Source organism: Anas acuta, chromosome 15 (genome assembly GCF_963932015.1).
Source record: "Anas acuta chromosome 15, bAnaAcu1.1, whole genome shotgun sequence".
Lineage (NCBI taxonomy): Eukaryota > Metazoa > Chordata > Aves > Anseriformes > Anatidae > Anas > Anas acuta.
In genome coordinates this window covers 16,985,896-17,009,198 of record NC_088993.1, presented here as the reverse complement: position 1 = coordinate 17,009,198, position 23,303 = coordinate 16,985,896, and the positions used below count along the sequence as shown (strand labels likewise).

The following is a 23,303-nucleotide window of genomic DNA, read 5'->3' as shown; positions in this document are numbered from 1 at the left end:
CTATATTTGTAAAACCTTCTGAGATATCAAAAAGGAGGCACATTAGCAGTCCTGTTTCCGGGCCATCCTTACAAGTGGAATCAAATGTGCTACAACTGTGTTGCAATAAGAAGAAGCACGATGTCCTACACTGATGGCATGCAATTCTTAGTTATTTATGCAGTCCTTGTAGGTGTGAGACGGACGCCCCCAAAATCCAGCAACACACAGTAAAATGACATCCCTCAGAGCAGTCTGCTTGGCCGGGATGAGGAGCCAGGAGCCTTCTGAGCCTGCCCAGTGTAAAAGGGGGATGCAAACACATCCCAGTCTGAAAAAGCACACCTAGACATCCAGGCATTTGCCAGGGCTGTCCAGGGGCCAGTGTCTGGGGCTGGGTCATGGCTCAGCTTCCTGAGCACCACTGAAGCCCCCGCACTGCCCGGTCCCGTGGCCCCACGAGCTCTGCTCCCGGTGCAATCACTGTGGGTAGGAGGCAGCTCGGCGCTGCCTTTGCTTTGCTCCTGTCCATTTACGTTAGCTGCCTTAATGTTATTTGAAAGCCGAGCTCTCCCGAGGCCCTCTTCCTGTTCTGGGAATTTGCACATTGGCTCTTCACCTTGAAAGCTTAATGCCGCTCCTTCCCCCCGCTGTTTCTTTGAATTCCCGTCGAGGTACTATGCTTTCTGTTAGCTGCACTTAGCGTGCTCTCATCCTCCAACATGCAGTTGCTAAAGAAAACTCTATCACTAGGCTAATGTTTACGAATGCCTTAAAATACAACTCTGCTTCCCAGCATGTACCTCTATTTATGCTTTAAGGATAGCTCCCCTCCCTGCTCATCCTCTCCCTCTTTAAGGAACCACCGCTTTTCAGAAAAGCTTGGAGCACTAAATTATGCTTTTTTCTCACATTTAGATTTTGGAGGAAAATTCCCTCGTGAAATCTGAAATCTTACAAAGTGCATCGTGCCTGTTGGCAAATGGAGAGGCTGAAGCCTTTGTGTGCCTCTGCAATTGAACTTCTAGAAAGAAAAACAAGCTTCCACTAAAACAGGTGAACAACCGGTGTGATTAATAATTGCAGGTTGGGATATTTTTTTTAAATGTGGGAAAACAACAGGCCACCTTTCTTCCAGTCCCACAGATACAGTCGTTGGTATGTTTGATCCAAACCTGAGACTAAAAAATGGCCAAACCCCACTGACACATGCACACCTTGAAATGCTGCACAACTGGTTCCAGCCTGACAAGAGGGGACGTCTTGGAGGAAGGCAACGTGGTGTGCTTGGGACAAACAATGCTGACTTTATAATAGCATAAAATGATTAGAGAAATGCACTGATCTCCAAAGACTGTGGACGTTCAGGGCTGTAAATGTAGGCCTGCCTTGAAGTGAGGAACCTGCACAGCTTGCAGCCCAGCTGGACAGAGGAGCCCGGTGATGCCCCATGCTCATATAAAGCTCCAGCTTCCACCTCCAGGCTCTGTGGACGCAGAAGCCAGCACCCTGCAAGGACAGAGTGGCTGCAGACCTTGCCCTGCTGCACTGCCAGGCACTGCTGGCTGCAGGACGAGGTGACAGCAGAGGCTGGACCGCTGCCTCTGGCACGATCCCGGACAAAGCAGAGGGAGAAACACAGACCCAGCTACCTCCTTTGCAGCTAAAGAGTGCCTGAGACTTAAAAAAAATATATTAAGCTCTGAGAAAATTGTCACTTCTAACAGAAACTTTGTCAAATGAAAGTGCATCTCGCTACTATGCACTAAGTAGCTTCATTGCAAATGAACCGCATCCACCTCAAGCTGTGAGTGTGAAATTAATCTAAGGCGTAACCTTTAGCTCTACACTTTGGCAGTATTTTAGTGCTAAACTATAAATATTTGATCCGCTGCTCTTCTGAGTAAAATGGATTTGAAAAAATCTATGAAGAAAACTCATCTGCAGAATTATCAATTATTCCAAAGTATATTTATTGCTGATTAAATGACTTGAAGAGTGCCTTTTTCTTCTGAGATTATCATGTAATATTTAGCAATTAAACATGGAGATTAACTACCACTAGCATCATTATTAACCCTTTATCTTGGGACGAAAACATTGTCATCTTGACAATACATAGAACTAAGTACCAACCAAGCAATGATACACTGAAGCCTAGTTAATTATATATGATTATATTTCTTTATAGTTTTGGGTCACACTTAGTGATGAGATCCAGACTCCATTTGCAATCCAGAGAGAAATAAAACAGCATCCTTAAGTCATCAGTGAAGAATGATTCAATCCATTGAAAGAGTATTATAAAAACCTCTTTGCACTGTGAAATAAATTAATCTACACCCGTGACTCACACACACTGGCAATATGATTTTTCAGAATGACGATGAGTTGAAAACCAACTTTGGAGAAAAGACTGAGTGTTGGCTTTTTAGCAATTCTTCGTTTGACTTGCTGAAGGTCCAGATATCAAGAAAGCAGCAGCATCTTCTGCAATGATACTGAAATGGCACAGATAATTTTTTTCTTACATTTTATACCTGTGTACAGACCTATCCATATTATAGCCACAGACAGCTGCAGTGTGCTGGACATCACACGGGGTTGTTCTGACTTGCTGTTTGGCAGTGTCATGGAGCAAGGACCAGAGGCAGGAGTTAAGGAGACCTAACCTCTGCCGAAGGCTGCATCGGCAGCGTGCCAGAAGCATGTGGACCAGGTTTGTTTTAAGCATCAGACGGTTACTTGCAGAGGACAGTCTGGATCTGGCCTCCTAGCTTGCACTGGAAGGATTAACAACCCTACATGCTCTTTGTTCAAAATAAACTTCCTGGATCCACTTTAAAGTTGAGGACTTTGTGAGACTGCAAAGTCCAACTCTTAGAAAAAAATAAGAAGAAGAAGAAGAATTTTGAGCTTGCGTTGCTGATGGAAGTTTAGCTTCTCAGCAAAGGGACGCGAAACCATCAGCAATTCCCTCTCCAGACTGATTATAGTAACTATTATCCGAGAAGCAGAAAATTCCCCAGCTGACAAGTTGCCAGGACTGCTGCCTGCAAGCCACTGTGGCACCCTGGAAAAGACTCAGGTGCTTCCTTTCACCAGGAACATCACACAGGCCGCTGATGGGAAAAACATGCTTGTAGGGCCACAGTTCGCAGGATTAGGTCCTCAGCACTCCGGGCCTGTGGGAAGCAGTGCCTCAGGTCTGCTCCTACCCAAAAAAAATGAGACCCTTGGGTGAAATCTGTAAAGTACAAAGTCCGGTTCTGGCCAGTTGCTTTGTCACAATGTTCATTGTGATGAGTAATGTCACTTTTAAGGCTAATTATGCAGGTATATTTATTATCCTATGCTCAGCCATGGCACTGGGGTACTTGCGTAATTTCACAGACGAGTGACACTTAAGACAGCACATTACTGTCAGCAGCCTCCATCTCATTTCATGCTAATTGCTCTCCAAAATTGTGTGATGCAGTTTTGACACAAAAACATTTTCAACAGTATCATTAATTCAGGGGGGGGGGTACATTTCCTGAAGTAATTACAGCCAACATCCTCAGTCATTCCTAATTATTTAATACAGCCCCACCCAAACACACTTTAATGTTGATTACCAAAAAGACATGTATTATCTACTCTCTACTTTGAAGTGTGATAAATGGGTCTCTTGGGGAGAAAGTAAATATTACCTGTTGTATCCAGCAACCCCAGATATTGAATTACTTAGTTTATCTGTTTTCCAAAATACTTATCCAACCTATTACTTTATTTATTCTACTGCAGATGTTCTTAAATGCTGATGGTTTTGGACTAAATAACATCACGACACATTTTAACGAACTCGCGGTGTTTTTTGTCCTAAAATAATTGTTTATGCATCACAGAAATGAAGACCCTCTTTTAACTCAAATGACAAGGAATTCAGTGAAAAGAAAGCATCTGAATGATGGAAGTGCTGCTTGTCCAGTCTTCCAGCTAGCAGTGTTGCACAAGAGCAGGTTGTAAGAATTTGTGGTACATTGTAATGTGTGATTTAACGTGGCTCGTTACCATTTCCCTTGCTAGAAAACTGACTTTATTTTGGGATGTTTTAAGAGTTATCACGTTGGGCCACCAAGTAATTTGAGCCACCACCATTGACCAGCTTCCCTGAGGCATGGCGTGTCCCGGAACCATTCCTCAGCCGCCCTCTGGCCCCAGCTCCGCGAGTCACGGGAGGAGGCCGGGAGGCCGGGGCCATTTTGTCACTTTTGGGGCAGTGGCAGCCCTTGACTCAGAGGCCAGGCCTCAGGGATGTTTGCTCATCGGGGTGACTCGGTGCCCGGCTGCTGACACAGGCGGTGATGTGGCAGTGCCAGCGCCTCACGCCACGGCCCTGGGCGTTTCTGGAGAGCTGTTTGGGCAGAACCAGCGGCTGAATCGCTGCGTTTGAGAGGGATCCATCTGATTTTTTACAAGTGGAAAGCACAGCGACCCCGGATAGGTCTTTTTGTGGGAATCCAGGATAAATAAAAGTTGGAGAACACTGTGAGGGTGCCCCTGCTGTATGCAAACAGCACAAACTCTGCTTCCCCAGCCGCCTGCCACAGGGACGCGGCCGCTCCCCGCGCTCCTGGGGCTCCCCCTCCCGGCTGCGGCACCGCCACAGCCCCCGGGCCCCGGAGCCGTGCCGGGAGCTGCGTTGGTGCGCGCAGTTATCATTTCCTATAGTGTTTCAGCTCCTTTATTTAACGTTTTTCGCTTGTTTTTGTGGTGTTTTTGCGCCACTGACGCCTGATACGCCACCAGCCGTGTGACAGGGCCCGACCGAGGCCTCTCACGGCGCTGCCCCCGGCCGCGGGGAGCCGAGGCCCCGGTGGCGGTGCGGAGCAGCGAGAGGCGGCTAGAGCGGACCTGTGAGGGCACGGCGAGCGCGCCGCTCTGCCTTCCCTCTCTATGGTCAGAGCTGGCGGAAGCGCGTGACGTCGAGGGGGCGTGGCCCCGCGGGCCGCCCACGTTGGCTAATGGGCGGGTGGAGGAGAGGCGGGCGCTCCTCTCTATGGTCGTCCGCCGGGCAGAGCGTCGCGCGGCGTGGCGGCGCTCTAGGCCTCGTCTCGGTGGTGCAGGAGGCGGTTGCTAGGCGGAGCGGGGCCTAGGCCGCGGCGGGGTCGGCGCCGCCATGGCGGCCTCAGGGCCGGGCCCGGCTGCTTCGGCTTCGGCTTCTTCGGCTTCGTGCTCGGGCTGCGGCGCGGAGGGGCCGTGCGTGCTGTGCTGCGGGGAGCTCGACGTGGTGGCGCTGGGCCGCTGCGACCACCCCATCTGCTACCGCTGCTCCGTGCGGATGCGGGCGCTGTGCGGTGTGCGGTACTGCGCCGTGTGCCGCGAGGAGCTGCGCCAGGTCCGCACCGCCGCCGGGCCCAGGGCACGGGGATGAGGGCTCGGGGCCGGCCGCTGCCCCCAGCCGGGGTTATGGGGGTTTAGGGGGGGGCTCCGGGCTTGCCCCGCGCCCTGCCGGCCTGTGCCGATCCCCTGCGGGTGCTGCTGTGGGTGGGGGTGCGCCGTGTGCTGTCCCCCCCCCCCCCCCCCCGTGCCGCTTCTGATTCCCCGGGGGGGGGGTCGGGGCATGGGGACCCCCGGTAGGGGTCTGGGGAAGCGGCCCCGAGCATTTGGGGGGTGGGGTGGGGGGGCTGGTGCCAGCAGGGATCGGGGGAGGAAACTTTGTTTGGGGGTGTTGGCAGGAACAAGTGCTCCGGTTTGGACTGATGTAAAGGAAGAAAAGGTTTTAGAAGAAAAGGGTTTGAGGAAAAAAAAGAAAGTTTTTAGAAGAAAAGAATTGTTCCTAGCGTTGTGTGGTTTAGGAAATGGAGTAAAATAAGTCTGCCAGGGGAGCTCTTCCTCTCCCCTGTGGCAAAAGGGGACACCCCTCTTCCCCCCAGCTAATTCTGGTTATTTGGCAGCTTTTTTCGTATTGTTCAAATAGTTTGGAGGGACTGAAGTTCTTAAGCTGCTTGCTCAAGATCCTCAGGCTTCGTGGAGGCCGGACATGTTGATGTGTTTTTTTTAAGCTGACCTCAGTAGCACATGAGTAGCCTATGTATGAAGATAAGAGATTTAAAAAGTGATTTTTGTCTCTGACAGCAGCTCTGGGGAGCTGCTGCTCTGCCTCTGCTGTATTAGGAAGAAGCCAGCTGTGGTGTTGCTCTTGTGCCTTAACGCTGCTTGTCTTAGGGTCACAGATGGCCTGTTAACCTTGAGATCTTCCCAGGTTTGTAATAATCGCTGTTATGCAGCCTGAACTTTGGTGCAGTAAGACATCTTTTTCTCTCATTTGTTACCTGTTAAAAGCCATCCTTCTATTAGAGTTGCCCGAGAGATCCTTCCTGATGGCTGGGCTCTTTTTCCCCTCATCTTTAAGCACAGCTGTAATGCTGCTCTGTGTGTGCACCCGTCTGCCCCAAGGAAAGAAAAAAGATTCTGGGGGGCATGAACCACATCAAGACAGTCCTCGAATGAACTGTTTGTATAAGTAGGATGTAAAGCAGGGTCTCTTCATTCGCGTGGTGTGTGTGGAATTAGAAGAGGCGAGGGCAGCTCCACCAGACCTCAGCTGGTGCTGTGCTGATCAGTGTAGGTTGGACTGGTAAGGGACACATCCAAAGGAAATGGAAACAGCTCCAAAGATGGCTGGCACCAGGGAACACATGGAGGGGAAAGCAGGATATACTCGTTATGGTAATGTGTGCTCTCAGTGGTGCCTAATTGCTGTGCTAGGAAGGATTACTTGACCTGGAAAGCAACCCTGACATGTGCTTGGATCAGGCGTGGAGGATCAGTCGGTGTGTTTACTTCATGTTACGTTGAACTCCTGTGATAAAATCTGCTTTTCTTGACCCATTCCTCTATTCCAAAATGCGCTTCAGGCTGAGGTGAAATGTCTGTAGAACTTTACTGAAACTATTTTTTTAAATAGCTGAAGTTAGGCATTTATCCAACAAACTTAGACTTGTGTTCTCTTTATTTTAAGCTTGGTATTCCAGAGAGGTGTGTGTGCCTGTGTATATATAAAAAGCACTTTGGTTAACTTAATAGTAGCCTGGCTGTAAAGAAAGCTTTAAGCAAGAACACGCACACAGCTTGCTCCGAGGTATTTCAGCACAAGAGGGATAAAGGAGTGACTTAACATGACTGAACTACACGTGTAGTATCTAATGGAATGCTTTTATGAAGGCTGCAGGTATTTCCAGAGTTATTGTATTTACTGTGACGACTCAGGACAATTAGCATATTTGTGTCTTAGCCTTCCTGAGCTGCTGCAGGTAATTCCAGCCGGTAATTCCATCAATATTGCTGCCCCACCAGCACTTCCCAAAGTGGGGGTGTGCTGTAGCACACCGAGGGCATGAGACTTCTCAGGAAGGACACAGCACTACGGGTGGCTGCGCTGTGCTGCCCAGGCTGCAGGGAGGTCACTGGGAGCAGCCCAGTTCCCTTAGAAGGGGGACAGATACTTTGGGAAGGGAGGCAGCGTTCCGTTTCTCACTTTCCTGGTGAGAAAGGAAAGAAGCAGCTGAAGTTTCCCAGTCGGACTCTGAGTACCATCATTTCTCACTTGCAGGCTCTAAGTCTGGGTGATCTCCTGCCAGGAGGCAGCTGAGTGCGGGGCTCTGGACAGACACTCGCTGCAGAATGGGTTGAATTGCTGGCAGATGTTTACTCTCAGCATGGTTGTGGTAGCAAAGCATCATAAAAGAGTTTCCTAATCCAGTTCAAAATCCAAAGACCAGGCTAGTCCCACCCTCCTCTGCCTGGTGCTCCTGCTGGAGGCTGATAAGCAGCTGTCACGCTGCTTTGCTGACAGCCGTGGGGACAGCAGCTGGTGGTGACAAGCAGCTGGGCCTGGCACAGCTCGGGGCGTGTTGTCCAAGCCTTAGGCTACAATGAGATCCCTGACAAAGTTTGTGCTGAGGAGCTGCTCTGTAATCCTGAAGGCTGTGCAGCCCACGTGTTCTCTGTCTGATTCCTGCGTTGTGTTGCCCGTAGGTCGTCTTTGGACGGAAGCTCACATCCTTCTCAACGATAGCACTTAGCCAGCTGCAGCATGAGAAGAAGTATGACATTTATTTTATGGATGCAGAGGTTTATGCTCTGTACAGGTAAGCACCAGAATTCCTTTCTGTAACGTGTCCCTAAAACACATATTCTTATCTGCCTTACGTGGCCGGAAACGCGTGCGTTAACAGCAGTGTGGTTTTGGTTTATGGAAATGGTGGCTGCCGTGCTGCCTGTGTTAGTCACCCCGCAGCGCAGGAGCCTTTGGTGGGATGAGGAGCTGGAGCGGCACGGTTGGCATGAGCTCTCAGTGCCATGGTCCTCAAACAGAGCAGCTCCTCAAGCCCTGGGGCGCTGGATTTACAGAAGCATAGTACAGGAGTGTTGCTCTGTCAAGAAAAGTTGCTTTTTGCTTCTTTACCAACAGCAAACTTGCTGGAAGGCTTTTAATTCCTTATATGGCCTGTAAATTAGTAAAGGCAAAATTACTATGGTAATGCTATTTATTCCTGTGTTGCATAAGGACTACTCACAATCATTTGTATGCTACATCAGATGAAAAGAAGAGCATCCTCTTCTTCCTGCAAAGGTGTTAGTCCTAAATGGGAGAGAAAAAGGGTGAAGTAAAAACAAACAAACAAAAAAAAACCAGGGTAAAAATGTGGCATCAGCATCGTGTTCTAAAAATACTTTTCATAGCACGTTTATTAGGAAGCTTTAAGTTTAAGACCACTTAAAAGGAAAGACAAACAAAAACAGGTGAAACCACGTAGGCAGTGGTACCTTTTTCTTGGAGAGTCACGTGTTTTATCTAATCTAACCTGACTGGGGCTAAAAATGTAGCCTTGCTGATAAGTTTATAATTTTGTGTGACTTCCAATTTATGGAATTGGGCAATGGGCTTTAGCGAGCAGAAGCAGTTGGAAACATTCTGATTAATTATACGCCAGCTCTGGGAATTGCTTTTGATGATCTGATTGCTGGAGAGCTGCTGAGATTGCCACTCGGGGGGCAGAAATCAAGTGCATGTGAGTGGGGTCTCCTGCTGAGGCCAGTGCTCTGCCTTCAGCTCTGGTTGTGAAGCATTGGAGTTACTTCTTTTCTTCCTTTTCTTCCTTTTCTATTACATTTTTTTTATGCCCCCCATCATATACTTTGGTTTCTGCAGTAGAAAGCGTAATTGAACTGGGTGTGAACCTTGCATGCATCAGCTGAACCTTCAGTAAGCTGGGGGTTGTTGCACGGACATGTTCTAGTACACTAGCAGTGCACCACTGGCACGTGGATTTCTTAGACAGCAACTGTTCAGCTCCTTTCCTACAGTAATTCGGTTCTGTCCTGTTCCTGACAGATGACAAAGTATTCTTGGAGTGAGCAGGACACTAACCTCATTGCAAGTTGCTGGGGGAGCTATAAAAATGCAGAATTCTGCTACTGACAGAACATTTGGTTTTGATAAAGGTAGCGGGTTGCTGAGAGGGATAATATTTAGTAAATCTTTCTTTGTCCCTTAGGAAGTTGCTGCAGCATGAGTGCTTCTTGTGTCCAGATCTGAAGCCGTTCAACACGTTTGCAGATCTGGAACAGCACATGAGAAAGCAGCATGAACTCTTCTGTTGCAAGCTCTGTGTTAAACACTTAAAGGTGAGCTAGTTCTGTGTCCTGACGTGGGAAGGAGGGCTGAGTCCTTACATGACCTGCAACAATACCTGGGGAGGTGGGAAGAAGGGGGTGGCTGAACAGCACCAATTTGCTTTTTAAATTTCTTCTGTCTGCCTGCAGCTAGGTCAGTTGCTTCCTTTCAACTCTGTGTTCTTTCATAAACTGATTAATGAAAGAGGCCTGAAGGTTCTGAATGGATTATGTTTTAAATTAAACCCAACCACGTTAATAACCTTCTGAGGTTAGCTCCTCCCCCACATTGTGTAAATAACAAACCCTAACTGCCTGATAGGAAGTTAAGCCTGAGCTGTAGGCACTACAGCTGTAACTAGAGATTTGATATCTATTAAGGCTTGTGATGACTTTACAAACTGTAACTGAGAAAGTGTTGGTGCCAGTTCAGAAGGCAGAATGTATCAGGGCCGGATGGATTTCTTTCTGAGACCAGAGACATCATAGCATTTACAGTTGACTCATGTACAGGATGAGAGTCCATCTTGCTGGTTTAATGAACTATAATTATATTTCATTATCTTGTTTATTTGTTCAGAGCAAATTTCCTGTATCTTGTTGATTTGATTGGAAAATGAAATTTAACTGTTGTCTGCAATTGAGGTCCACCATGTTTGATGTACACACAAACAAAATGACCGAGGCTGTTTTAAAATGTGTTTTACAACCTGGTAAAGATAAAGCAGTTACTGGAAAGCTGAGTTGTCTGCCTGTTCTGGGTCTTAAAGCTACACATCTTATTATCACCATCACTGTCCTTTTTGCTTAACCCACCCAAATTTCCCATATAACAGCTCTTGTTATGCCAGTCAGGCAAAGCTTTTTTCAGTCTGAAAGTCAGAATTCCACCTTTTCCACCTTTCCCTGGAGCTGGTGTGTTTTCCTGTGTCTGAAAAGCACATCAGACAAAATCAGCAGCTGCTGTTAAATGAGTGCTAGGACTGCTAACCTCTGTGCCTAATAGTCGTCAGCATTGTGTACTGCTGTAGGAGGGAATTTAATTCATGAGCAGGTTTTGTTAGAACTCGGTACATATGGTTTTGTACGTGTGTTTGTTTTCTATGAAACCAGTCGAGTATCAACTAAGAGAAATGCATTTATATGGTGGTGTCACAGCTGGTTTATGCCAGTTGAACTGTAGGTTATTGCCAAAAGGGACAAGATCCAGAAGTGGTCAGGGCTGAGATGAATGCATCTCTGAGACCAATGCATCTTTTTTGCGGGGTTAGCTTTCACTGAACTAATTTGATTCTCTTTTCTGTGGTTGTGCAATCAATAGCCCTAATTCAAGGGAGGTGAGTTGGAGAGGCCAACACAACTTCTTTTGGTTGCAGTGTCCTTTGAACTCTGGTTAAGAGGTGTTTCCACCTCTAGCCTAAGCAGCCATCACTAAAGCTTGTTTATCATCATCTCCCAAAGACGTCACAAACTATATTAGAAGTTGTTGGCTTTTGATTTCAGAATACTGCAGGCACATTTTTATTTCAGAGGAAGATTCCATATGGGCTGCAAAGAAGTTCTTAAACTCATAGAAGCTTCGGTCAATCAACCCTAGCTAAGCCAAGTGAGCCTTTTTCTGGAATAAGTCGTGCCTCCTTGTTGAGGAGGCAAGAAATAAAGGATATTCTGTTCTCAAGGGTGTATTGATCTTTTTGGCATCTTCAGAACCCTTTTTACTAAAATAGCTTTTGTTAAAAGGGACAGAAGACTGCAGAATTTGTACACTGAACTGTATCATCTGTATGTAGCTATGTTGGGGTAGCTGCTGTCTGAGGAGCATTAAACAGGCCACTTCCACTTTTTTGAGTTAGCATGCAAAATACTGTACTTTCATAAAAAAAGTAGTTTTTTTTTTCCAATAGAGGTTTAAAAGTTTGTTATATTATGTTAATACACACACTTGTGAAAGGAAAAGTGAATTAGATCTGTTTCCAGTGTTTGAGGTGAGTGAAATACAAATGAGATGTATTCAGTCTCTTGAATTTTGGTTCCTATTCACTGAAACTTTTAGGTGTCATCAAATTGCATCTTTCTAAAGCAAATTTTTGACTCCTGCAAGTGAGTAAGTTGTGCGGAACCTAGCTCATTCAATTTTTTTGTGTATTTCTTCAGATTTTTACGTACGAACGGAAATGGTATACTCGTAAGGACCTTGCTCGCCATCGAATCCATGGAGATCCAGATGACACCTCTCATCGTGGGCATCCCCTGTGTAAATTCTGTGACGAGCGTTATTTGGATAATGATGAGTTACTGAAACATCTAAGACGAGATCATTATTTTTGTCACTTCTGTGACTCTGATGGTGCTCAGGAATACTACAGGTTTGTGAAAGTTTAATTTCTCTTTCTGTAGCTTAAATTTTTAGAGAAATTGTTTCAATCTGCTTTGAGTTTCTGTAAGAGGAGTGCTTGAAGATAGAGGGCAAGAATGTGTGAGCAGACTGGCTGTAGGCTTTCATGTTCCTTAAACCAGTAGCTGCAGAAACTACTTTCTGTCTATTTGTGCTTTAAAGTCATCCTCATCAATGTTAATGTTGGGTGTTAAGTTACATTTTGGAGCATGACAGGCAGGTGTCTGCAGCAGTGTAGTGTGTTAACTCTAATATTCCAACATTTATGTGCAAAGCAGATAAACTCAATTTTCTTTTATGAAACACGTGCCTTGCATGCAGTTTGGTGTGACAAGTATCCAGTAGTTTCAGGTTAATGTCTGGGATTGTGCATTAAGGGGTATGTGTAGACTGCACAGAAATGGTTTCAGTTGGAAAACTTGCCTGGAGATAAAGACAAGCCTAGGCAGTTGGTTCTTTCTTTGAAAGATGGAGTGAAGAATAAACATATACCATTAGTAAAATGTGTTGGGAAAGTTGCAGCTCAGCCTCTTCTCTCTTTCCAGCGATTATGAATACCTTCGTGAACACTTCCGCGAAAAGCACTTCCTTTGCGAAGAGGGGCGGTGCAGTACAGAACAGTTTACCCATGCTTTCCGCACAGAAATAGATTATAAAGCGCACAAAACAGCCTGCCACAGCAAGAACAGGGCTGAGGCCAGGCAGAACCGGCAGATAGACCTCCAGTTTACCTATGCTCCTAGGCACCAGAGGAGGACGGAAGGTAAGTGTGGCAGGGCCCTGAGCAACCTCACGTAATTTCAGAGTCTGCCCTGCTGTGAGCAAGGAGATGGAGCAGATGACCACCAGAGGTCTTTCCCTTCCTAAATTACTCTGATTTTTTTTGTCCTCCATGTGTGGATTCAGTGATGATAAATAATTTTAGTGAAACTAAACTTCTCCAATGACTAATTACACAAATTACTTATATTACAGTTGATATGAAATAGTGATGAACAAGGAGCATGAGACCAGAGGAACATAACCACTTTGGTGTGCTGAGATTGAGATACATACATACTTCTATTTTATTTAGAGAAATCTGCACAAAAATGAGATTATTCAAAACTCACACTGCAGGTTTAAATACGTGGAATCTATATATTGCAAAATATATTTCAGTCATAGAATCATTTAGGTTGGAAAAGACTCTTAATATCAAGTCCAACCATTAATGTAGCAGTCCTGGAGGCTACATACTACTTAATCATCAGAAGGAAATCAAGATAGGTTTATTTGTACTAGTGTATTTTTTGCTCCTTTTCAGGCATAGTGTGATGCCCAGATTAGAGAAATAACTTTAAGAATGATCAACCCTCCCTCCTGTTCAGGTGTTATAGGTGGAGAGGACTATGAGGAAGTGGACAGGTACAACAGGCAAGGAAGGTCAGGCAGATTGGGTGGCCGAGGAAGTCAGCAAAACAGAAGAGGCAGCTGGAGGTATAAGAGGTGAGTGGCAAAATATTTTGTGGATTTTATTGCTGCTTGATGCTGTTTCTTACTTAGTTATTAAGAGGCTTTTGGTGGACCAGCAGGAAGGAAGTGGGTACAAAATTTGGAAACTTTCATAGTGAATCCTTAGTTGAGAGCAAAACTAATTTTCAGTCTAAGCCTGCATGCTGACCAGGCATTTGATGAAAGTGTAGCTGTTTTGTGTGAAGTTTAAGCGTTCTGGACTTGCCAAAGAAAATGAACACTGTAATCTTCAATGTGTGGGTTAACTAATATCGGAGTCCTAAATTAATTTCAGCAACTGTTTTTGTGCCAACTTTTAAAATAGGCTTTTCTGAAGTGATAAGTCTTTGCAGGTTTAATGGACTTTTTGGTCTGGGTAATCATGAAGTTCATGTTCTAAGGACCATGCTTTTCATTGAACAAACAGATCTCTGTGTGGCCAGACTGAATGCTTTGGAAAAAGAAGAGGGTTAAGTATTGAAATGAAAGTTTGCATTTATATGTCTATTCATTCACACAAGACCTGAGTGCTTTATACATACTGCACATCTATTTTTCTTCTTTTTCTCCCTGGAAAGTCAGCTGGTTCATTACTGGTAATTTCACCAGGGGAAAAAGTCCATCTCTAAACACTTTATGTGTTGGTGTCGCATGTGGATTGTGCATGTGTTGAGAGTTCATGACAAGCCATGTTTCAAAGAATTACTTTGGCCTACAAATAAGACGTTCATACATCTGAAAATGTGAGAGAGGTGTCCCCATGCATCTTTGGTACTGTCTCTCCCAGTTCACTCCAGTTGGTTTCTCCTGTCCTGGATTGTTATCACCATGTAGAACTTGCAAATCCAGGGGTTAAGTGTTGCCCATCTTACCAGCTGGTGTCAGGGTGTATCGGAGCAGTGGGTTTGTTTCAGCCTTCTCAGCAGGTGGCAGCACAAGGCCAGGGACTGTCAACAGACCTGACACCAGAGAGGTGAGAGCTGGAGTGAGACAAATGTGCTCAGTAATCCTTGCTGTTTGACCAAGAAAATCTGCCCTGTCCTGTAGGGAAGAAGAAGACAGAGACGTTGCGGCGGCAGTCAGGGCATCTGTAGCAGCAAAACGTCAGGAGGAAAAAAAACGGGTAGAAGACAAAGAGGACAGCAGCAGTAGAGGTAAAAAGGAGGACCTGAGGGATTCAGAAGGATCCAGCTCCAAACGCGTGCCAAAGTCTTCGAATGAAACTCCAGGTTAGTGCTGAACATGTTCTGCAGCTGCAGGGAGATACGATGGTTCAGGAGATCGGGCTGGCAGAAGTGTGAATTGCCATGCACTGTTCTCAAAAGCTGGGGGATATGGGGAGAGCTGTGCAGAATCTTAATCTAACAACTGTTTGCATTGAAATGTGACTGAGCGGGCTGGGGTTCTTGCAGCAGGTTATACTTAAAATGGAGCAGGGTATAAATACCAAACACAATCAACATACAACAGTATATATGGTGCTCTATCCACAACTATTGTCTCAGGCTGACATTTCCTACTCTAGTGTGCAAAAACTGATTTATTGTGGTGCTTAAGCTCAGTGTTCCCTTTTTTGGGAAAAAGTTGCTCCTAGTAAAAGTCTGTAACTGGTCAAATCAAACTTTTAATTGTTCCGAATTAGGTTTAGGGGCAAATAAAGACGATGCTGTTGTTTTGATATTACTGTTGCTTTAGATCCCTTTTTCACTGCCTTATTGCTCCTACAACAGGATTCCCCCTTAGTTTATATGCTTTCATAATGAGCTGAGTGCTGCTGAGAGCTCTGGTTGGTTAATGGGTACAGCTCAGCTGGGGATGGGAGGCAAGGTTATCTCCTCCTGCTGCTAGCCCAGCTTTTGCTGCGTGTGTCAAAGCTGTTACCAATCTGTCCTTGAACTGCTGCAGTCCACAGCACTGCATTTTAAGGCAAATACAAGTTGAAGTGATTTATGTTTCAATGTAAAATAACTGCCCAGGAGCTGATTGCTGAGCAGTCTGGGCACCTGTGCAGCAGAGGTGTGAGGAAAGCTCAGAGGAGCAGCTTTCCAAATGAAGCATCAGCATACTCAGAGAATCCTAACCCTGTGCGGGCAGTTGAGTGCTAGCCTCAGGGAGAAGTGTGGAGCAGGCAGCTGGGGGCACTGACATCTTAGTCTCTACAGGATATCCTCACAGGCATCTTACCAGCCAATGTTTTGCTCATAATAAGTATCATGAATTGTCCGCATGCTAAAGCCAGTACCTGGTGACATAATGGTGAATGTGGTTGAATGTGGTTAATTGAAGGAAATAGTGATGCATGGACCTAAAATTTCCTTTTTTGGAATGTCAGTTAATGACCTCATCAGCTGCTGAAAATGAAACTTGTTAATACTGCTGTCATGTTCAGTGATAGCTTCCCTCTGAAATGAATGGATTTCAGTTGAAATATTTCTTTGCTCTTTTTGTCAAAACTCCAAAAGAAGCAGCTGCTAACGGTGCTTTAAGCCAAGATGACTTTCCAGCAATTGGTTCAGCAGTGGGACCTCTACAAGGGTAAGTTTGTTCAAGGCTGCAGTGTTGAGAGCTGATGTAGAAACTTATGTGGGTTCTGTTTCTGTAGAAAATGATTTTACAGATCACTTAGGCTTCAAGTGCTCCCCTTCCCCAGTTCCTCTTCTGCTTCAGACTGTTTCTGTCTTGGTCGCCTGCATGAACAGCAGAGGCTGTTGCTTCAGTTCATGGCTTGATTTTATTTTTTTGTTAGTGCTGCAATTGCAGGGAAGTTCTCAGTATTAATTCCAGACACTTCTTTAATTCAGTAGCTTATCTTGAGGGAGCCATATGCTATGGGTTTTAAAATTCATCCTATCCTTAAATGGGTGGTAATTCAAATAGAATCTCTGCAGGATGTGGCAGCTAGAATGCACTTCTGAATGTTGTGTGTATGGCCTGCTGGTCAGGGTAAGGTGTACTAAGACAGTACTGATAACACAGCAAGGCTGGTGTGACTGCTTTGAGGAGACTCGTTCCAGGCATGGTTTATAAGCCTGAGGGTAGTTACATTCTGTTAAATTATGCCTGCTGTAGTGATAAGTTTGAGGAAGACTGCAGTCAGGTATGCAGCTTGTTCTGCTTGGTGGAGTCCTGCTGCCTCTGCCCTGCTGCTGTAACTATGTGTACTTGTCCTTTCTCACAGCTCTGCCCAGCTAGCAGCGGTTAAGCTTAAAGAAGAAGATTTCCCAAGCTTGTCATCCTCTGCAGCACCTACGATCTCTTCTGGGATGTCTTTGACATACACAGCAACTGCAAAGAAAACAGCTTTTCAAGAGGAGGATTTTCCAGCTCTCGTGTCAAAAATGAGGCCTAACAGTAAAACAATAACTAACATCACATCTGCGTGGAACAATGGTTCCAGTAAAAATGTGGTCAAAGCCATTGGCAGCCCGTGTGTAAATCAGATAGCCAAGAAAACATCCTCCTTGAATAGCACTAAAGGAAGTAAGAAGAGCAATAAACTCTGTCAGTCGGATGATGAAGACAATGGTAGTGGCTTGACAACGCAGGAGATCAGAAACACACCAACGATGTTTGATGTCTCATCCTTGCTGGCAGCTTCTACCTCACAAACTTTTACAAAAGTGAGCAAGAAAAAGAGGATGGGGGTTGAGAAGCAGAGACCATCATCCCCACACCAGTTTCAGGAGACAGCGTTTCCCAAATCATCCATTGAAAAGCTGCCAGAAGCAGAGCAGACACCAAACGCATCCTCTGCTCTTCACGCCCCTGACAGATCCACAACTGTCATGAATGGTCATTCGGAAAAATCGTTAGCAATCTGTAGTACACCCAAAGAGCCCCCTGGCCTTAAAAAGCCCACAGTGACTAACCAATGCCCTTTACCTCAGGAAGACTTCCCAGCACTTGGGAGCTCAGGATCAGCTCGAATGCCACCACCACCAGGTAAGCACTACAGGGCACAGTCAGCTTTACTTGGCTGTAGCTTGGAGAAACATGGCTGAAATTAAAAGGCAGTCTGGGAAACACAGGCAGTCCTGAGCGTACTCTGTAAAACAAGTCTGATGCAGGTGTCTGTGTTTTGGGGGGGGCCTCACAGATGAGCAGCCAGTCTCTACGTGTCACTGTCTTTCTAATGAGCACAAAAGTGTGTCTGGAAGCTCCCATGGACGAAGGAAGTCCCTCTTTAGCTGTGATCTGTACCTGCTGATACTTGTCAGTTGGCTTCCTTGGTCAATTGTTCTGCATTCACAGAGATGCAATGCCCTTACTTTTAGTGGTGCCATAATCCTGTAAAACTGGAGCAGCGTAGCAACAAATGTGACCTGCAGTGGTTTTAATGAAAGTGGCATCGCATTAGGAGATGACTTGCATAGCTGCTTTGTTCTGTGCTGCTCTGTGGATAATTGTAGGTGAAGTACACTAGAACATGCGATGCCTAGTTCTGTTGTGGCTTCTGGAGTGATTTCCATTTGTTTTAATAACATGTTTTACCATCAAGAGTTTGAGTGGGGTTGGGTTTGTGTTTTTTTTTTTTGATTAGTGCCTTGTGAAAAATTAACTCAATAGTTTAGTACTCTGTAGAGTAACATCAGCCACTCTGAAGTGCTTCTTGACCTGACTGTAGGCTGGATCTCCACCTCTTTAATTTCTTTAGGTTTATTCTGATGTAGTGGCCTGGACTGTTGACTTGTAACTTCCTGGTGCTTCTGAGAGTACATCAGACCATTGGTGTTAATTACAGATGGTGGTATGTGGGTGCCACAGATATGTGCTCTAATTGCCTGCCCATTTCTGCTTTCGTTTAGGCTTTAACACTGTGGTGCTATTAAAGAGTCCTCCTCCGCCTCCAGGACTGTCCGTGCCTGTTAGTAAACCCCCTCCAGGTTTTGCTGTTATTCCAGCCACCAATATCTCTGAACCCGTCACTACATCTTTGAAAGAGTAAGTAAAAGTCCTTTGAGTTAGAGTTACTTCACACGTTGTGTCTCAGGTATGTCATAGAGCCTTCAGATGAAGCATGAAATATTCTGAGGGGGTTACTGTAAGCAGGTGCTGCACCAGAGACCAGCCACGTAACGATTCTGCTGTGGAGTCCCATGGCCAGTCAGGAGACTCCTGTGAAAACAGGCACAAGCATTGCTTGGATGCAAGTCTGAGGAAATGAAAACATGTGGATTGGCAGCACAGCCTTCTATTTTCTAGATTTGTTTGGACACAGTTCTACAACAGCTACAACATATTTCTTTAATCTTTCAGTTGATTGTCTGACTCCTAGAAGCAAGGTGCTGCAGATTGCTTTTCTTGACAACCCCTAAATGCGTGCCTTCATTGCTTGGATCTTTCTAGTAGCTGGTCTCTGGCTGAGCCCTTCTGGGCTAGAGAGCTGAAATTATAAAAAATTGGGAAGGGAAAAATTTTTGGAAGTTTAATACAGATGTCTGTATTAATCCGTTCTGCTTTATTCATGGCGTGGTCTGTTGTCATGCCTTTTCAGTGAACCTTTCTTACAAAATCACTAGTCAAGGCTACGTTAAATTTGAATTTAATGTGTTCTATCTAGGTAAAGCTGGAATCTGATGCAGTAATCCCACAGGATTACTCCCACTGCATTACTGCAGGAGGGAATGCATCCTATAGAAAAGAATAGCCAGATCATGTTTATCTTTTTATAACATGAAGCAGTATCAAATTCCTTCTTTCTTTTATTTTTCCCTCCCCCAAATGCAGGCCAAAATCTTGTCATGGGTCATACTTGATACCTGAGAACTTCCAGCAAAGGAACATTCAGCTAATACAATCCATTAAAGAATTTCTCCAAAGCGATGAGTCCAAGTTCAACAAGTTTAAAACTCATTCTGGGCAATTCAGACAGGTGAGTGGGCAAGAACCTTCCCGTTCCTGAAATCTTCCTCTCTGTTCAGTTCATACTGTGCGTCTGTCACTATTTGGTATTAGTGGGTGGACTGCACAGGTTTTCTTTTCCTCTGTGCTTCACCGTAGCTCTTTTGTAGTGCTAAGGTAGCAAAAAAAAGCAGTGAGAATGATGTGGCCTGGGAAGAAGTGAGTGCATTTTTAGATGAATGGGACTTTTTTCTTTTTTTTCTTTTTAAATTCCTAACTGTTCCAATTTTCTTTTCACTGAAGGGGCTGATTTCTGCAGCACAGTATTACAAAAGTTGCCGAGAACTGCTTGGGGATAATTTCAAGAAAATTTTTAATGAGTTGTTGGTGTTGTTGCCGGACACAGTTAAGCAACAAGAACTGCTTTCTGCTCACAATGATTTCAGAATCAAAGAAAAGCAAAGTTCAAACAAGTCCAAAAAGAACAAAAAGCACGTTTGGCAAACGGACTCCAACTCTGATCTTGACTGCTGCATCTGCCCAACATGTAAGCAAGTACTAACTCAGCAGGACATTGTCACCCATAAAGCTTTGCATATTGAGGATGAGGAGTTCCCTTCTTTACAAGCAATCAGTAGAATTATAAGTTAGCTTTTCTGAAGACCAATAAAAGAGTTTGTCTATGAATATGCACTTTTTGGAATGAGGTTTGACAGTGTAGTGTGGCTGAGAGCCACTGCCAGCTGAGTACTCATATGCAGGTAACTGTTAGAGAGCCCTCTCAGTGCTGTTCATAAATAATGTGCAAAGGGATCACTGGACTGCACCGTAGCTAATTAACACCCAAAGTTTGAGCTTCCAAAATGCCTGAGTAGAATTAGGGCAAAATCGCAGGGTGGGCAGGTGGGGGCCACCTTTCTCCTGTAACGCAATAGCTGAGAAAATGCTTTCTGATCTGACGACTGACAGGGGACACAGTAGTGGAATATGCATCTGGTTTGGGTTTTTTCTTTCTTTTGTGGGGGGGTGGGGGGAGATTTTGTCACTGAAATGAATGGAAGCAGCAGTGGCTTCCCGTATATTCTGATCTGTGTGCTATTTCTGTGACCATGGAAATCAAAGTAGTCAGGGGTGCAAAGATGCCGAAAAGGAAAAGATCCTACTAAAAGGAAAAGATCCTACTCACCAGTGAATGAGACCGTTTCAGTTGTGTGTCTATAAATATTGGGCTGCAGCAAAGAATATTCCTGTTTGAAAACTGAGTTAATTCTACTACTTGAAGAATTGGACTGATCGGTGTGATGAGTTGAACCTGAGGTTTGAAGTTGCCTCTGACATTTTATGTAACATGTTCTTTAAAGAAACTTATTTTGTAGCACTGCATGTAGAATCATAATGTTAAAGCTTTACTTCCTGTAAAGCACACTTCACAGTAATTTTATTTAATGACTGCCATGTTTCTAAGTTCTTGGATGTATTAATGGTGGTAGTTCCAAGCAACAGCGTATTGGGACATTAAATGCTGCTGATCACTGACCATGTTTATCTGCAGTGCCTTTAAGTGCATTTATCTGTTTACAGTGGTCTACACTAACAAGGATAATTTGTTCAGACTGTATGGAGTGTTTACATCCTGTACCTCCCTTGGTGATATCGGTCTGCAGTAGCTTTGCTTCTGTTGCTTGCCATCTATAAATTCCACCTCTAGGAAATGGGAGTTGAATCTGTTCCTTGTTTGAAGCGACTCCTCCAGCAGCAGCTCTGATGCGATGGAGTGACGAGACCTCCCTGCAGTGCACTTTCACGGCTATAAGTGTCTGATTCTTGCCCATCCTTGCAGACCAGGTTTAGTTATTTTAACATGTTGAAGTTAATTTATGTAATTTTTAAGTGATAAAATACTGCTTTTATATAAGCATTTATATGAACATGAGCTCAGACTATTACTAAAGAGCTAGTCCTGGCTACAGAAATTTTTTCTTGCCTTATACTTACTTATTTTTTGCTTGCTGTCAGGCTGCAAAGTGCTTTTGGTTTCTTTTCCAAATAATTAAGGCTGTTTTGAATACCTAAGCGTGTTGTATTCAGCACAGGGGCCAGACTGCATGCCCTGAAGTGGGGAGGGGAGGATTGGCTGCATGGCTGTTTATAAAATGCATGAATATATTGCAAGTAGTAATGCTTCCATGTTCCTGCTTCGAGTCGGGTTCCTCTCGAGCAGAGCCGGGCCTGATGCCCGTGACACTACCACGACCCACAACAGACCTGACTGTGCTGGCACTTGGGTGCTTCACTTTCGATGCCACCTGCCCGTGCCACATCCAGTCAGCAATGGATCTACAGCGTCAACTTTTTTTTTTCCCCCTGTATGTTCCTTTGGTTTGTAAAATTCAGAGGAAACAAAATGCATATACTCTCCAGGAGTTTTTATGTCTTCCCGTTATTTTCAGTTAATTTCTTCTGTATTAGCAGATCCGTAGTTCCCGCCTGGCAGGTTGAGAACTGGAAGTGCTGCTGTAAGTTTCCTCGAGGCGATTGATCTCTGATCTATCTCTGAACTGATGCAGTTCCCTTGTTCCCTGTGTTCACCTGGTTAAATAAAGTGTTACCAAATTTTTTCAGGCCGCTTCTTTTCATTTTAAACTCTTTATTGAAAATAAGTTGCAGTTGGTACACAGACACTGAAAATACATAATCACACATTATTCTCTCAAAAGATATTTTTTATATATTTATATATATACAAAAGTTGTAAACATTTTTAACTTATTTTCATACACAGTCCACTTTATACTACAATGCACGTAAGATTAGTGACAACTGCAACTCTTTGAAGCGGTCTGCTTATACGGAGGTATCTGCAAAAAACTGAAATCTGCAAACCACATTTGGTATCAGTTTGTTATTAAAACTTGTAAAGAATCTGAGGTTTAAATGCATATTGCAACAAAATACAGGCAGCTGAACTTGGGTTTCAAGTCGATACAGTGAAGGTCTTTTCTGAGCCTCACTGGTGGCAGGGAGGGTCTTCTGACACACAGCTTCAAAATGCAATCTAGGAAAGTACTATGAATAAAACAGAGTGGAGCTACATCCATCTGCTGCGCTTCAGGAAAACAAGGCGGAAAGGAAGTCTGCAAATATATACAGTAGCTTTTATAGAGAGAAATACTGATTCCACATAAGTAATGATGTGATTTTACTAATGAATAGACAATGACTGCAGTTGGTTTAATTCTGTTTAAATGATCTCATAGCTGCAGCAGGCAGAACAAAGAAAGAGCCAGCCATATGTGCTTGGAGGGGACAGTGCTGGCTGGGGAGAGAGATGGGTATTGATACCCCAGTAAAGAATGGCTGGGTGATGGAAAAAAGGCAGTAACTGTTACTGTTGTAGTATGAACTAATTCCCAGTGCTGTTGTGTAGCTACCTGCAATTTGCCTGACAGGAAACTCATCTTACAAAGTGCCTTGGCAAAACAGCAAGTAAAATCCAACTGCTCACAGACGTGACTTAAACTGTATGAGATTTAGAAGCATGCAGTTGGGGGGAGATGTTTTTGCTAAGTATCAGTTAAGCAAAGCTTCCATCTTCCTAGGAGTAGCTTAAAATGTTGGGAATGATTTCCAGTTAACATCTTGCTTTCAAATACTCTTAATGTGCTTAAACTATAAGTTCATAAAAACAAAAAACCCCTCACGATGTGTTTAACTTCAGCAATGAGAAATATCTGTGTTGTCACAACAGAACCTCCTGGAGCAAGATGACCTTGTAGAATAAATCTCCAGGAAAGCTACAGGATTGTTCAGATTCTCTTCTTTACACCCAAATTCAATGCTAACACTATGTAGAAGCTTTTGGCACGCTAGCCTGAGAGCAGCACAGTCCTGCCCTCTGCAAGCTTGAGTTAGCTGCTGGGCTTCTGGAGAT

General features: G+C 44.7%; 1 protein-coding gene across 3 annotated transcripts; it reads left to right on the top strand.

Annotated features, from left to right (window-relative positions):
* The first annotated feature begins 5,030 nt into the window (after window positions 1-5,030).
* On the top strand, window positions 5,031-21,990 carry ZNF598 (zinc finger protein 598, E3 ubiquitin ligase). Of its 3 annotated transcripts, none has more exons than XM_068698815.1 (13): window positions 5,031-5,359; window positions 8,002-8,114; window positions 9,525-9,654; window positions 11,797-12,008; window positions 12,583-12,800; window positions 13,408-13,525; window positions 13,959-14,000; window positions 14,579-14,760; window positions 15,997-16,066; window positions 16,710-17,473; window positions 18,337-18,472; window positions 19,259-19,403; window positions 19,676-21,990. In XM_068698815.1, the coding sequence occupies exons 1-13, from the start codon at window positions 5,141-5,143 to the stop codon at window positions 20,021-20,023; spliced, it is 2,697 nt and encodes an 898-aa protein (XP_068554916.1). In that variant the 5' UTR covers window positions 5,031-5,140; the 3' UTR covers window positions 20,024-21,990. The 3 variants fall into 3 exon arrangements, with proteins under 3 accessions (XP_068554916.1, XP_068554915.1, XP_068554917.1); XM_068698814.1 differs by having other exon boundaries at window positions 5,032-5,359; window positions 15,994-16,066; XM_068698816.1 differs by lacking the exon at window positions 13,959-14,000 and having other exon boundaries at window positions 5,034-5,359; window positions 15,994-16,066.
* The last annotated feature ends 1,313 nt before the right edge of the window (window positions 21,991-23,303 follow it).